Source organism: Eschrichtius robustus, chromosome 12 (assembly GCF_028021215.1).
Source record: "Eschrichtius robustus isolate mEscRob2 chromosome 12, mEscRob2.pri, whole genome shotgun sequence".
NCBI classification, from domain to species: domain Eukaryota; kingdom Metazoa; phylum Chordata; class Mammalia; order Artiodactyla; family Eschrichtiidae; genus Eschrichtius; species Eschrichtius robustus.
In genome coordinates, this window is record NC_090835.1 from 49699241 (window position 1) to 49712725 (window position 13485).

The 13485-nt window shown below is 44.5% G+C and overlaps 1 protein-coding gene and 1 non-coding gene across 2 annotated transcripts in view; one reads left to right on the forward strand and one right to left on the reverse strand.

Moving 5' to 3' along the window:
- Positions 1 to 13485, forward strand: part of MLH1 (mutL homolog 1) — a 50401-nt gene that overhangs the window by 5073 nt on the left and 31843 nt on the right. Inside the window, exons 4-9 of the mRNA XM_068559401.1 lie at positions 4153 to 4226; positions 5845 to 5917; positions 7032 to 7123; positions 8565 to 8607; positions 8748 to 8836; positions 10792 to 10904. Of these exons, the coding sequence (XP_068415502.1) occupies positions 4153 to 4226; positions 5845 to 5917; positions 7032 to 7123; positions 8565 to 8607; positions 8748 to 8836; positions 10792 to 10904 (484 nt within the window). The remainder of the gene's footprint in view (positions 1 to 4152; positions 4227 to 5844; positions 5918 to 7031; positions 7124 to 8564; positions 8608 to 8747; positions 8837 to 10791; positions 10905 to 13485) is intronic.
- TRNAG-CCC (transfer RNA glycine (anticodon CCC)) lies at positions 11954 to 12026 on the reverse strand. Its single transcript has one exon. It is a non-coding gene; the product is annotated as a tRNA-Gly (tRNA).

The window sequence follows — 13485 nt, forward strand, 5'->3', positions numbered from 1 at the left end:
AAGAGGCATGTGAACCAGCTCCAATGTATTGATCTTACTTGGGTCCTGATTTGCACAAACTAAAATTGTTTTGAGACAGATATTTGACACAGATTGGTTATTTGATGGTATTAAGGAGAAATTACTGTTAATTTTCTTGGTATAAAAATAGTTTCATCGGTTTTTTTTTTTGAGTCCTTTTAAGTTATATGCTGAAATATCTGTGAATCAAATTATATGATGTATCATAGGGATATATTAAATAGAAAATGGATAAAAATAGTATCTTATATTTTTATGACAATACTCTGTGGATATAAAGATATCATTCAGTATATGTAGGGCAACATAAATTGTAATGGCTACATACTGTTCTTTTTTTTTAATAAACTTATTTATTTTTGGCTGCATTGGGTCTTTGTTGCTGCACGTGGGCTTTCTATAGTTGCGGCGAGCGGGGGCTACTCTTCATTGCGGTGCGTGGGCTTCTCATTGCAGTGGCTTCTCTTGTTGTGGACCACGGGCTGTAGACGCATGGGCTTCAGTAGTTGTGGCACACGGGCTCAGTAGTTGTGGCTCACAAGCTCTAGAGCACAGGCTCAGTAGTTGTGGTGCACGGGCTTAGTTGCTGCACGGCATGTGGGATCTTCCCGGACCAGGGATCGAACCTGCGTCCTCTGCATTGGCAGGCGGATTCTTAACCACTGCGCCACCAGGGAAGTCCCTGTTCTATTACTTGTACATACTGCAGTCTATTTAGATAATTTCCTGTTGAACATTTATGCTCTTTGCCATTTTTTTCGTGTTTAATGCTCTGGTGAATATTCATGTACATACAATGTGTTTTGCTCAGTTATTTCCTTAGGATAAATTTATAGAAATAACATTTGTGAGTAAAAATATGTATCCTTTTCAAGTAGTTTGTATTAGTTTCTTATTGCTGCCCCCCAAAATGACCACAACCTTAGTGGTTTAAGGCAACACAAATTTGTTATCTTACAGTTCTGGAGGTTAGGGGAAATGGGTATCACTGGGTCTCACTGTGCTAAAATCCAGGTGTTGGCAGGGCTGTATTCCTTTCCGCAGGTTCTGAGGTACCAGAGAAACTGTTTGGAGTAGTTATTTGGGGGAAATGAGAGCCAGGGTAGGGGAGGAGAATGGGGCCAATTACTTTTCGTTTTAGGCCTTTCTGTAGTTTTTGGATTTTTTAATCATGTGAATGTAGTTTACTTTTATTTGACTTATCTATTTATTTTATTCTGTTTTATTTTTTGGCCTCTCTGAGCGCCTTGCGGGATCTTAGTTCCCCAACCGGGATCAAACCCGGGCCCCGGCAGTGAAAGCGTCTGAGTCCTAACCGCTGGACCACCAGGGAATTCCCTATTTGATTTTTTTAAATTAAAAGGCAGCTGTGACCCAGTCACTGCAATTTAGATCAAATCCGGGTAGTCTCAAGCACCCTCTGGCTCACAGTGAGCCCCAGGTTGTTCCAGGTAGGGGCAACATCAGACTGTGTACCCTGAGGCCCCCCTGACTTTTTTTTTTTATAAATTTATTTATTTGTTTATTTATTTATTTTTGGCTGCATTGGGTCTTTGTTGCTGCGCACGGGCTTTCTCTAGTTGCGGCGAGTGGGGGCTACTCTTCATTGTGGTGCGCAGGCTTCTCACTGCAGTGGCCTCTCCTGTTGCAAAGCACAGGCTCCAGGCACGAGGGCCTTAGCAGCCGTGGCACGCGGGCTCAGTAGTTGTGGCACGCAGGCTTAGTTGCTCTGCGGCACGTGGGATCCTCCCGGACCAGGGATCGAACCCGTGTCCCCTGCATTGGCAGGTGGAATGTTAACCACTGCGCCACCAGGGAAGTTCCCCCCCAGACTTTTAAGTAGGCCTCAGGTCAGCCCTAGCAAAGCAGTTTCATTCTGGCTTTGCAACTTCCTGAGTCAGTTCCTAAGTGCATGGCCTCCTGGAGCCTTAGCCCAGCTGTAGGGTATCTTTGGGGTTGTAATTAAATAGGGAAGATTTATTGAGGGATTGCTGTGTGCCATCCATGGTTCTCAGCCCTTTGTGTGTATTAACCCTTTCACTCTTAACAACTCCGTAGAGTAGGTTCTATTATTATTGTTACCATGTTTTACATACGAGGAAACTGACAGAGTTTAAGAAACATGGCCAGGGCACACAGCTAGGAAGTGGCACAGTGGGGAATTGAGCCCTGGCAGTTTGACTCCAGAGTCTATGTTCCTGTCCTCTTGCTCCTGTGCCGGTACAAAGGCCCCTGAAGCAGCAGGACCATCTGCCAGTGGCCCTTTCTTTTCCTGGTGTTGGGTAGCATTGTAGTTTTGGATGTATTTAATGTCCTTCCTTACCACAGGTCGCAAAATCATTTACATTTTTAATGATGAAAATTAGCTCAATTACATATACCAGGGAAATCCAGCTAGGACCTGGTAATCTCTGAGCCTGAGCCATGGTCCTTGTTAATGAACTGAGTCTGGCACAGCTGTATTCATTGTCTCCTGAGATGCTGTCACACAGACCCCATCACAGTGCCTGGGTTGCATTTTTTTATGCTATGGTGTCCTTGGGAAAGGAGATACAGATTCCAAAGGGCTAGCAAACCAATCCTGATTTTAAGGGGAAAAAAATGGTCTTTTTTTTTTTTTTTCTTTTAATTTGTTTAGTCTTAATTGCATAATTAAAAAAATATTTATTTATTTATTTGGCTGGGCTGGTTATTAGTTGCGGCATGCGGGATCTTCGTTGCCCCGTGTGGGATCTTAGTTGCGGCATGTGGAATCTAGTTCCCTGACCAGGGGTTGAACCCGGGCCCCCTGCACTGGGAGCACGGAGTCTTAACCACTGGACCACCAGGGAAGTCCCTGCATAATTTTAAATTTATATTTCTTTTTTTTTTTTAAACTTTATTTATTTATTTTTGGCTGTGTTGGGTCCTCGTTGCTGCGCGCAGGCTTTCTCTGGTTGCGGCAAGTGGAGGCTGCTCTTCGTTGCGGTGCTTGGGCTTCCCGTTGCGGGGGCTTCTCTTGTTGCGGAGCACGGGGTCCAGGCGTGTGGGCTTCAGTAGTTGTGGTATGAGGGCTCAGTAGTTGTGGCGCACGGGTTTAGTTGCTCGGCGGCATGTGTGATCCTGCCAGACCTGGGCTCGAAACCATGTCCCCTGCACTGGCAGGTGGATTCTTTTTTTTTTTTTTTTTTTTTTTAAATCAGAACTTTGTATTATTATTACTTTTAAAAATTTTATTCATTTATCTATTTATTTTTGGCTGTGTTGGGTCCTCGCTCTCTGCGCGAGGGCCCTCTCCAGCCGCGGCAAGCGGGGGCCACCCCCCACCGCGGCGCGCGGGCCCCTCACCACCGCGGCCCCCCCGCCGCGGAGCACAGGCTCCAGACGCGCAGGCCCAGCAGCTGCGGCCCACGGGCCAAGCCGCTCCGCAGCACGCGGGATCCTCCCAGACCAGGGCCGGAACCCGCATCCCCCGCACTAGCAGGCAGACTCCCAACCACCGCGCCACCAGGGATGCCCTGGCAGGTGGATTCTTAACCACCATGCCACCAGGGAAGTCCCTAAATTTATATTTCTAAACATAAAATTGCTTACAGAAAACAGTTTTGAATAATAGTATACAGCACTATCTATTTGCAGTGTTTCCATTATCCATTTCTGAAGGCAGGCTTTAAACTTGTTAGAAGACGAATCATTGAGACTATTAAATACACCTATAACTCTACACCTGAACACAGTTGCTATTAAGGTTAACGTTAATGCTTGGGGGTGGGGAATTCCCTGGCGGCCCAGTGGTTAGGACTCGGTGCTCTCACTGCCGAGGGCCCAGGTTCAATCCCTGGTTGGGGAACTAAGATCCTACTAGCTGTGCGGTGTGGCCAAAAAAAATGCTTGGGTGTGTTTCCTTTTGGACTTTTATATATATATTTTTTCCCTTGTTCTAGTAATTATGCTACAGATTCAACTCAATAGCTTCCTTTTTTTTTTTTTTTGCTTTTTAAAACGTCATCAAAGCGAGTGAGCAGAGTGCTCATTGTTGCCATTTGTTAATACAAAACAGAAGAGGCAATTGAGATAACTTCTCCGTTAATGATGAGACGGGGTGACCCAGCAGTGGGTTGTTCTTTCATTCCATTTCCTTTTTTTCCTTAGGCTTTGGCCAGCATAAGCCATGTGGCTCATGTCAGCATTACAACGAAAACAGCTGACGGGAAGTGTGCATACAGGTATAGTGCTGTCCTCTGCTATTTGTATAAATTCATCCTGAAATGTGCTTTTTGCCTGCATCTCAAAGTAATCCTATCTGAACACCAACGTTATCTTTTTTGGTCTAGATCTTGGGTAACTTTTCTTTCCTGCCTTTGGATTAGTTGATAATCCACAGGGATCATCATAGGTAATCTTACTTTATGGACTCGTGAAAGGTACGATGTAACAGATTACAAGTGCCTAGCAAGGTGTCTGTTACACAGAGGAATTCTGAGTCCGTGGGAGCTGTGATGTCATTCTGCCCCTTAGCCTTCGGCAGGATGTCGCTTTGGCCTGATTATGAGGCCGTGGCTGGGGTGCTGAAGGATCCTGGTTCCTTAGCCACTCTGAGCCCCCCCCAACCGCACCTTCCCACAGGTGGCCACTGGCTGTCTCTTATGTTGGCACAGTTTTTAGAGGCTGTTGAATGACCTTGGAACAGAACAAAAAGGGGATTCAGGGAATCAAAATCACACCTTTGTTTTCATAAGCACTGGCCATTCCCTAGTGGAAGATGGGTATTGAGTGTCTAATTCACGCCAAAAAACAGAATTTTTTTTTTTTATCATACAGATTGTTAGTTTATATAGAAAATAGCTTCAACAAAGGGCAGTTCTGCCTGTTTCTCAGCCCTCTTTAACAGATGAGTGTGTGCAGTAATGGAAGACGGAGCATTTCAGAGTCTGCAGCACTGGTGCTAGAGCGGGTTTACTCGATGCAAATTGTCACAGCCCCAGGACCTAGCTGGGCTGATATGATTAGAATCCCTTCTCACAAACTGGGGAACCGCTTGTGAGTGAACGTCTTCTGAAATAGTCTGGGACACAGGTTCCATTTCTTTGCCTCTGGGGTGTTATGCCCCTGCTTGGGACCTCTAGTAGCTCTCCTTCTGTGGCAGGATAAAATCGAGTCATTGTCGTAGCAACTAGCACCCTCCCAATGCACTCAGCCCATCTTCCCAGCCTCTCCCCTCCACACATCCTCAGCTGCTGCATACTCTAAAGCTTCTTTGCTTTTGTTTATGTTTTTCCCCTCCTGGATGGTCTTCCCTGTTCTCTCCACCTGAGATTGTACTGCTTCAGAGCCCAGGTGAATTGTCATCTCTTCTGTGACACTTCCCCCCACCCCCACCCCAGGCTAAATGTTTTCCTACTCTGGATCACTTAGCACCTTGTTCTACACTTAAGGGAAAAGTCTATCCCCTCACTAAATCAAGAACCTCCCAAGGCCTGCCTTTATTACAGGGCGTTTGCAGGCCTGATACATGGTAGCCCCTCAATAAATGATTGCAGAATGATTGAAAAAAATTTTACAGTCATCTTAGGCAATGGCAAAACTATTGTTTGTAGCCCAGAACTCAGGAACTAAAAAGCAATGTTTGCCAAAAACCAAACAAAAAATGGATTTTTTCCCCCTCCTTTGGTATCCAATTAGAATGGTTATGGAAGGGGAAAAATAGAGGAAACCGGTAACTAAGACAATTCATAACATGGCTGTATTTTAATCTGTTGTTGCTGTAATTTACTTTTTTACTCTTCGGATAAGTATCTGTTCTTTTTTTGTTAGCTCTCAGTAATCTCTTATATTTTCTGATAGAGCATATTACTCAGATGGAAAGCTGAAAGCTCCACCTAAACCATGTGCAGGCAATCAAGGGACCCAGATCACGGTAAGAATGGTACACGGGAGGGGAAGTTTTTGAAAAAGAGCTCTGTATAAATATTGAAATAAAAAACAAAATTGTCTTTGAGTTCTCAAAGGATTAAAAAAAATGAATATTTATTAGTTAATAGGAGCCCCAAGATATCACCCTGTAAGAAAGAGAAATGATTGTTGACTTTTGTGGCATGGCAGCCTGACCACCGCCTCCTTTTTTTTTTTAAGAGGCTGGGAGTTTCTTCTGTTGAGACCACAGAAATCTGTGGCAGGGTAGCTGGCATTGAAAGAACCTTAAGCTTGGCTCCAGTTGAGGAGTCAGAGTCTTAGCCTTGCCACTCAGTGGTTGTGTGTCCAGAGGCAAGTCGTTTAATGTCCCTTAACCTCACTTTACTCATCTATCAAGGAAGGATGTAACGAATATCTGCCACTCACTCAAAGGGCTCTGAGTAACAGATTGTATCATTAATTAGGAGAAAGTCTGTTACACTTTTGTATTTCTGTGGTGCCACATTTGGTCTCTTCCCGTTCCGAGATCCCATAAAGCACCCCACTGTCATGTTAACACATCCCACCTTACCACCCTCAGCCCCAGCCAGAGCACATCTCCTCAAAGGTTCCAAGCCCTGGGGTTGATGAGGCAGGTGGAGAGGGGTTGGGGCCGAAATGAACGTGTACTTTGCAGTGCATGTTAAGGGGGATTCCTGTACCTGGGACCACAGTGTAATTTCCAAGAACCCCTAAAATATCTGATAATTATTCTTAGTTTGCAAAATAGGTTTGAATGCCATGTGGTATTGTAATTGTTTATAAGTTTATGTTTGCCCCACTAAATCTTGTGCTATTCTGGGCAGTACTGTGCTTCATTTGTCTTCTTATTCCCAGCACAAGGCAAAGAGCCTGACATGGAGGTAACCCCCAGTACCTATCTGAGAAATCAGTGAGTGAAGCGGGAGGCAGGTGAAATATCCCTTCTTTCTTTTGTTAAGGCTGCCCCATCTCTTGCCCCCTCCCCTAATGCTTAGAACTGTGCTGGTGGTAAATGTAGTTGGATTCTCTGCCTTAAGACCCAGCTTTATTTCCATCTATTTCTGTGAGTTTATAAGAAAAATCAATCTTCTATCCAGGTGGAGGACCTTTTTTACAACATATCCACGAGGAGGAAAGCTTTAAAAAATCCAAGTGAAGAGTATGGGAAAATTCTGGAAGTTGTCGGCAGGTACAGTCCAAAATCTGGGCGGGGGTCTCTGAATCACTCTCTCACCAAAGGAATGTGTTCCGCTGCTTAGAAATTGAGAACAGTTGCTGAGCTAGACGGTAAGCAGCAGTACTAGCCTACAGATTGTTTCTGGTCAAGGTTTAGTCACCACTTCTGGGTTGTCTTTCATGTCCCCAGGAGAGAGCAGGAGTTGGTCTCTGTATCAGTGAGGGTCCTTTGGTGGCAGGCAAAACAAACTGAGTGTACTAACTTGAGCCCAAAAGACGTTTATTGAAAGGCGAGGAGTGACTCAGCAAGTGGAAAGAAGTATGTGGACAGCTGCTTCTTGGGGAGAACAAGAAGCAGGGTGGCTTCAGGGATTTAATATAGTGGCCCTGCTCCAATTGTTTTCATTCCTTTCCTGACTCTGCTCAAGAGCCTGTCTCCCGGGAGAGTGCATCTTATTGGTATAGCCTGGGTCCCCCCATCGTGTGCCCACATTTGTGGGGAGAAGATTTCTTGACTGGCAGTCTAAGGATATATCAAGTGGAATGGGGAAGAGGTAGTGTCCCAAAGGAAGACTAGGGGCTGTTAACAGAGTGAGAAGGGACTCAGGGCAGGTGAAAACAACATTATGTCCAGGATTGACTTAACCTGCTAGTACAGTGGCCCCAGCATGGCTCTCTGAGCCTGCGTGTCCTTGAATTGTAACAGAGGTGTGTTAACTATTTCTCAGTATTGCTACAAAAATTAAAATCAGTGAAACATTTACCTCTATTAAAGTGGAACAGACACATCAAGTTTTTTTGCTTTTTTTCCCCTGGAATCGTATGCATCAGTATCACAATATTAATTAGCTCCTGGAAACAGAGGAGTTCTGGTTGGCTGTTTTTGTTCTAGGTGTGATAAGTGAACTAATTGTTACTGAATAAGTGCGTTTGGCTAGACACAATCCTCCAGGTCCTGGGGCCCATGGAGGGAGGAGTAGTAAATGATAGCCAACTGAGAAAAGGCTGGGAGATACTAGGACAGGACCTTGGGGGGAGAAGAAGTGGGTGGGGAGGGGGTGTGTTGGGGACTCTGAGACAGAACAACAGAGTGCAGGGGGTGTTCAGGCTACATTCTCAAGTTGTCTTTGAGGCAACCCAGATCTTTGGAGTTTGTGAAAATAAAACTGTAGGCAAGGAGGAGATTGTATTGAAATATCCTTGAGTCTAGTCAGCAACGTATAGAAGCAAAGTTTTTTGTTTTTTATTCGATTCTGCCACATTTAGCATTGATATCTTCATGTCGTCTCTGTTGGCTTATTTTCCTGTGGGTAAAATATGACATTTAAAGATATTTTTGTTTGTATATATCTTTGTTTAGATTACTTAACTCCACCAGTTTGTTTAACTGAAAGGGGGCATGTACTCTGCATTTGGCCACTCTTTTTTACTGTTTTGTTTTTTTTCTCTGCCAGGTATTCAGTACACAATTCGGGCATTAGTTTCTCGGTTAAAAAAGTAAGTTCTTGATTTATAGGGGATGGTTATGTATTGTAAAAGAAGAAAGTATTTTTTTATAGTTGGCCGTGAAGACGAGGTTACGGTGTTTCAATCAGCCCTGTGAGACAGTAAGTTGGATCTTCTGTTCTGTTTATCAGCAAGGTGAGACGGTAGCCGACGTCAGGACACTGCCCAATGCCACAACCGTGGACAACATTCGCTCCATTTTTGGAAATGCTGTTAGCCGGTATGTTGATAATTTATATTTTTAAAAATCTTCTGCGTTCCGTCACATTATTTTGGAATCTGTTAACACCTGCCTTAAGAGTTTGCTTTAACCAATTATGCAGGCTTGTTTTCATGCTTCAGGCTTATTGTCATGTTTCAGATTATTTCATGGAATCAGCCCTTCTTGGGTGCATGTCATCTGGATGCTCTGGCTATGAATCAGTGTGTTCTCTCTAGGTCTCTGTCTTCACAATATCTCCAGTACAGGAGAATTCTGTCATCTTCCAGTGCTCCCTCTCGTCCTTGTATTTTCATTATCATCACTTTAGGATTGCATTTATTATCATTCAGTGTTTATTAATTGCCTCCCATATTCCAGTCTTTGTGTCAGAAGTTAAGGATATAAAGACAAATAAAATGTTTCTGCCCTTAAACACTTGCCTGTCTGGTGGCAAGCAGTTTTGTGTCACCAAATCTTCATTGTCAAGGAAAGCCTAAGCGGGAAAATTGCTTGTATTATTATAGATTTTTCACGGTCCTCCCTTCTGTGGGTGAAAACCACTGTTTCCATCACAGATCCATAGCTAAATCTCAGGACTTTGCAAAGCCCAAAGTGCCTGTGTCATAATCTGAGGGGAAAGATACTAAGAGCCTTCTATATGCCAGGCATGCACCAGATGCTAGGGGTACACAGATGAACTAGACAGCCCCTGACTTCACTTTTTCCAATAATCTTAAAAGCAGGAGCAATAGTCCTAGAACTCAGTTTTCTACTTTGAAGGACAAATTACTCTTGGAATAAAACCACGTTCCTAGCTAGGGAATAGTCAGTTTGCTTTTAATTACCCTTTTCTTACTAATTAAGTATTAAGGAATTGTTTTTTTCAACTGTGCTCCCAGAGTAAAAAGAGAGCTCTGTTGTACGGTGAAACTTTTAAGAGCTCATTGACCAAATTTTAAGACTTAGAATTAGTTATGAAATTCCTAGGGACTGTAAGAGAGCAGCAGTTCCCAAAATATGTTTCCAGAACACCAGCCTCTTTTTTGGGGAAGAGAGGGTTTGCTGGTTCACCGTGTGGTGGAAGAAAGGCCAGCTGTGCCCTCTACTCAGATTGGGAGCACACAGCACTGCCTGCAAAGCATCCTCCATCCATCCAGCAAGTGCTCAATGAGCAAGTGCTCCTTGCTGGGTGCTGTGCTGTGTGGTAGAGATATTCAGTAGGGAATAAAGCAGAAAGGATTCTTGCCCTCAGAGGACTCATATTCTAGTTGGAAAGACACAGGAAATAATTATTCCATTCATTAGTGACTGTGCTGTATGCCTCAAAGGAAAAGTATAAGGTGGGGGGATCTCCTGTGGTTGGGGAGAGGGATTGTCATAGAAAGCTGTTTGAGGAAGTGGTCCCCGAGTTACGGGGGATAAGGAGGAATTAATTAGCTAGCAGTGGGAGCTTTCCAGGCAGAGGGACCAGCACTTGCGAGGCCCTCAGGCAGACATGAGTGTGCCTTGTGGGAGAATCTCCTTTCACCTATTGGCCTCCCCTCCCCATAAACACACTCTGGGGAGCACCACACAGGAGCCCCATCGTGGTGCCCATCAGCAGAGTAAGGGATTCAGCAGAGATGAGTTCTTTGGAATCTCATCTTTGGGACTTAGTTACTAAGATACATAAAAGTTTCAGCAAAATAAGGTCTCAGAGCCTGGACTTGCTGTGTCCTAGCAGTGACGGTGACGCTTGGCATATAACATATTGTAAGTGCTTGAAAACACTAGCTAGGTGGGTAGGTGGGTGGATGGATGGACAGACGGATGGATGGGCGGGCCCCGGGGATCTCAGTGAACCAAGTCACAGGGGTCCACATTTGTCAGTCAGTTTATGGGAAGGAGCCCTGGTTTTTCCAACTCTGATTCTTTAGAAAGTTTGAATTTTCCATTTTTTTCCCAAAGCCTCAAAATTTCTCTTTTCCAATCAGAGAATTGATAGAAGTTGGGTGTGAGGATAAAACCCTCGCCTTCAAAATGAATGGCTACATATCCAATGCAAACTACTCGGTGAAGAAGTGCATCTTCTTACTCTTCATCAATCGTAAGTGAGAAAGAGCCACGTGGGGAAATCTATCCACAGGGAACTTTAGGGGGCCATGGAAAAATTCCTCATGGACAGGTTTGATTACACCCAGGGAAACCTCATGCCGAAATGTGGTTTAATTTCTGCCCTTAGTCTGCTCAGCCCTCTCACGTGTGCTCATTGTTGGCTGACAGTTGGGGAGTCTGGTTCTTGCCTCTGAGAGGGTTCCCGGGAGACGGCATCCCAGGCCCCTGTGAGCCAGTTCTGCTGGTCATCTGCTGGTCTCAGAGCCTTTACGAGCAGGCCCTGGGCAGATCTTTGTTCTCTCCTTATATCAAGGCCCAACATCGGAAATTGCACAGCAGGATACAGGGAGGGGGTATCTCATGTGCAGGCAGTGTTTGTTTTTTTTAATTGAAGTATGGTTGATTGGGAGTTCCCTGGCGGTCTAGTGGTTAGGACTCAGCGCTTTCACTGCCATGGCCTGGGTTCAGTCCTTGGTTGGGGAACTAAGATCCCGCAAGCTGCGCGTAGCAGCCAAAAAAAAAGTAGTATAGTTGGTTTACAGTATTGTATTAGTTTTAGGTATACGGCAAAGTGAATCAGTTACACGTCTATATATGTATTTTCAGATTCTTTTTCATTATAGGTTATTACAAGATACTGAATATAGTTCCCCGTGCTATACAGTAAATCCTTGTTTGTTTTATATATAGTGGTGTGTATTGGTTAATCCCATGCTCCTATTCTTCTCCCCACTTTCCCCATTGGTAACCGTAAGTTTGTTTTCTGTCTGTGAGTCTTTCTGTTTTGTAAATAAGTTCATTTGTATTATTTTTTAGATTCCACATGTAAGTGATATCATATAATATTTGTCTTTCTCTGACTTCACTTAGTATGGTAATCTCTAGGTCCGTCTGTGTTGCTGCAAATGGCAGTATTTCATTCTTTTTTATGATTGAGTAATATTGTGTATATACATATATATACACCACATTTTCTTTTTTTAAAAAAAATATTTATTTATTTGGCTGTGCCGGGTCTTAGTTGCAGCATGTGGGATCTAGTTCCCTGACCAGGGCTTGAACCTGGGCCCCCTGCATTGGGAGTGCAGAGTCTTAGCCACTGGACCACCAGGGAAGTCCCTAAACCACATTTTCTTAATTCACTCATCTGTTGATGGACATTTAGGTTGCTTCTACGTCTTTGCTATTATAAATAGTGCTGCTGTGAATGTTGGGGTGCATATACCTTTTTGAATTAGAGTTTTCTTCTTTTCCGGATATATGCCCAGGAGTGGGATTGTTGGATCATATGGTAATTCTATTTTTAGTTTTTTTAAGGAACCTCCATACTGTTCTCCATAGTGGCTGTATCAATTTACATTCTCACCAACAGTGTAGGAGGGTTCCCTTTTCGCCACACCCTCTCCAGCATTTGTTATTTGTAGACTTTTTAGAGGTTTGGTCAGACTCTTATGTGTGTCATTCACTTATCTACACACTGGGCAGGCTCACTCAGGTGGCAGGGACAAAGAACACTCCTTAGGCATATCTCAGGTTCAGAAATCTCAGCTGAGGGGCTCCAGCTGTCCTTTTGTCAGATTACACAGTACAGCAGCATTATTGAGGCAGCTGTGGGTGATGTAGTGAGCCCTCAGAACAATAGTCTCCTCATTGATAAGATCACAGCCAGTCTTCTCATTGGAAATAAAAAGATGTGGCATATCCTTGGCTCCACCAACGCAGGACAGCAGGTCGTCAGCAGGTCATCGGTCTGAGGAGAAAAGAGAGCTGTGTTGTGTGAAGATCTTCCTCTGATCTTAGTCTTTTTTTTTTTTGAAAGCTCCTTTTTTAAAAAAATTTATTTTATTTTTGGCTGCATTGGGCCTTTGTTGTTGCACACGGGCTTTCTCTAGTTGCGGCATGTGGGCTTCTCATTGTGGTGGCTTCTCTTGTGGAGCACGGGCTCTAGGCGCATGGGCTTCAGTAGTTGTGGCACGTGGGCTCAGTATTTGTGGCACACGGGCTCTAGAGCGCAGGCTCAGTAGTTTTGAAGCACGGGCTTAGTTGCTCCATGGCATGTGGGATCATTCCCAGCCCAGGGCTTGAACACGTGTCCCCTGTATTGGTAGGTGGATTCTTAACCACTGCGCCACCAGGGAAGCCCTGATTTTAGTTTTATCTCTCCCAGCTTTTATTGTTTTCCACCCCCTCAAGCCTGCCTCATTTCCTAAATTACCTTCAGTGTGCATTCAGGTATTTCTACCACCTGAAATGCCTGGAAAACACACTCTTAACCTTAAGTACTCCATTTGGCTCGCCCACTGTTGGAGGTCCCTGAGCAGAGGTAGCCGCTCCCTTCCCTGTGGTCCTTACCGCTGGGAGTTGGAATTAGGTTTATTTACCAGAGTTTGTCTCCCAGCTTGTGGCATGTGTGGTAGGTCCCCATGATGTATTTGCAGAATGAAATTCTGAGCAAGGGCACGTGGTCCACCTGGACCGGCAGGGGGAAGGGAGTCGGGAGGCAGAATTGACTGCCCTGTTGTGTTCCTGCTACTCGGGTGAGAGGAGAGCCCCAAGCCCACAGTGAGATGCTG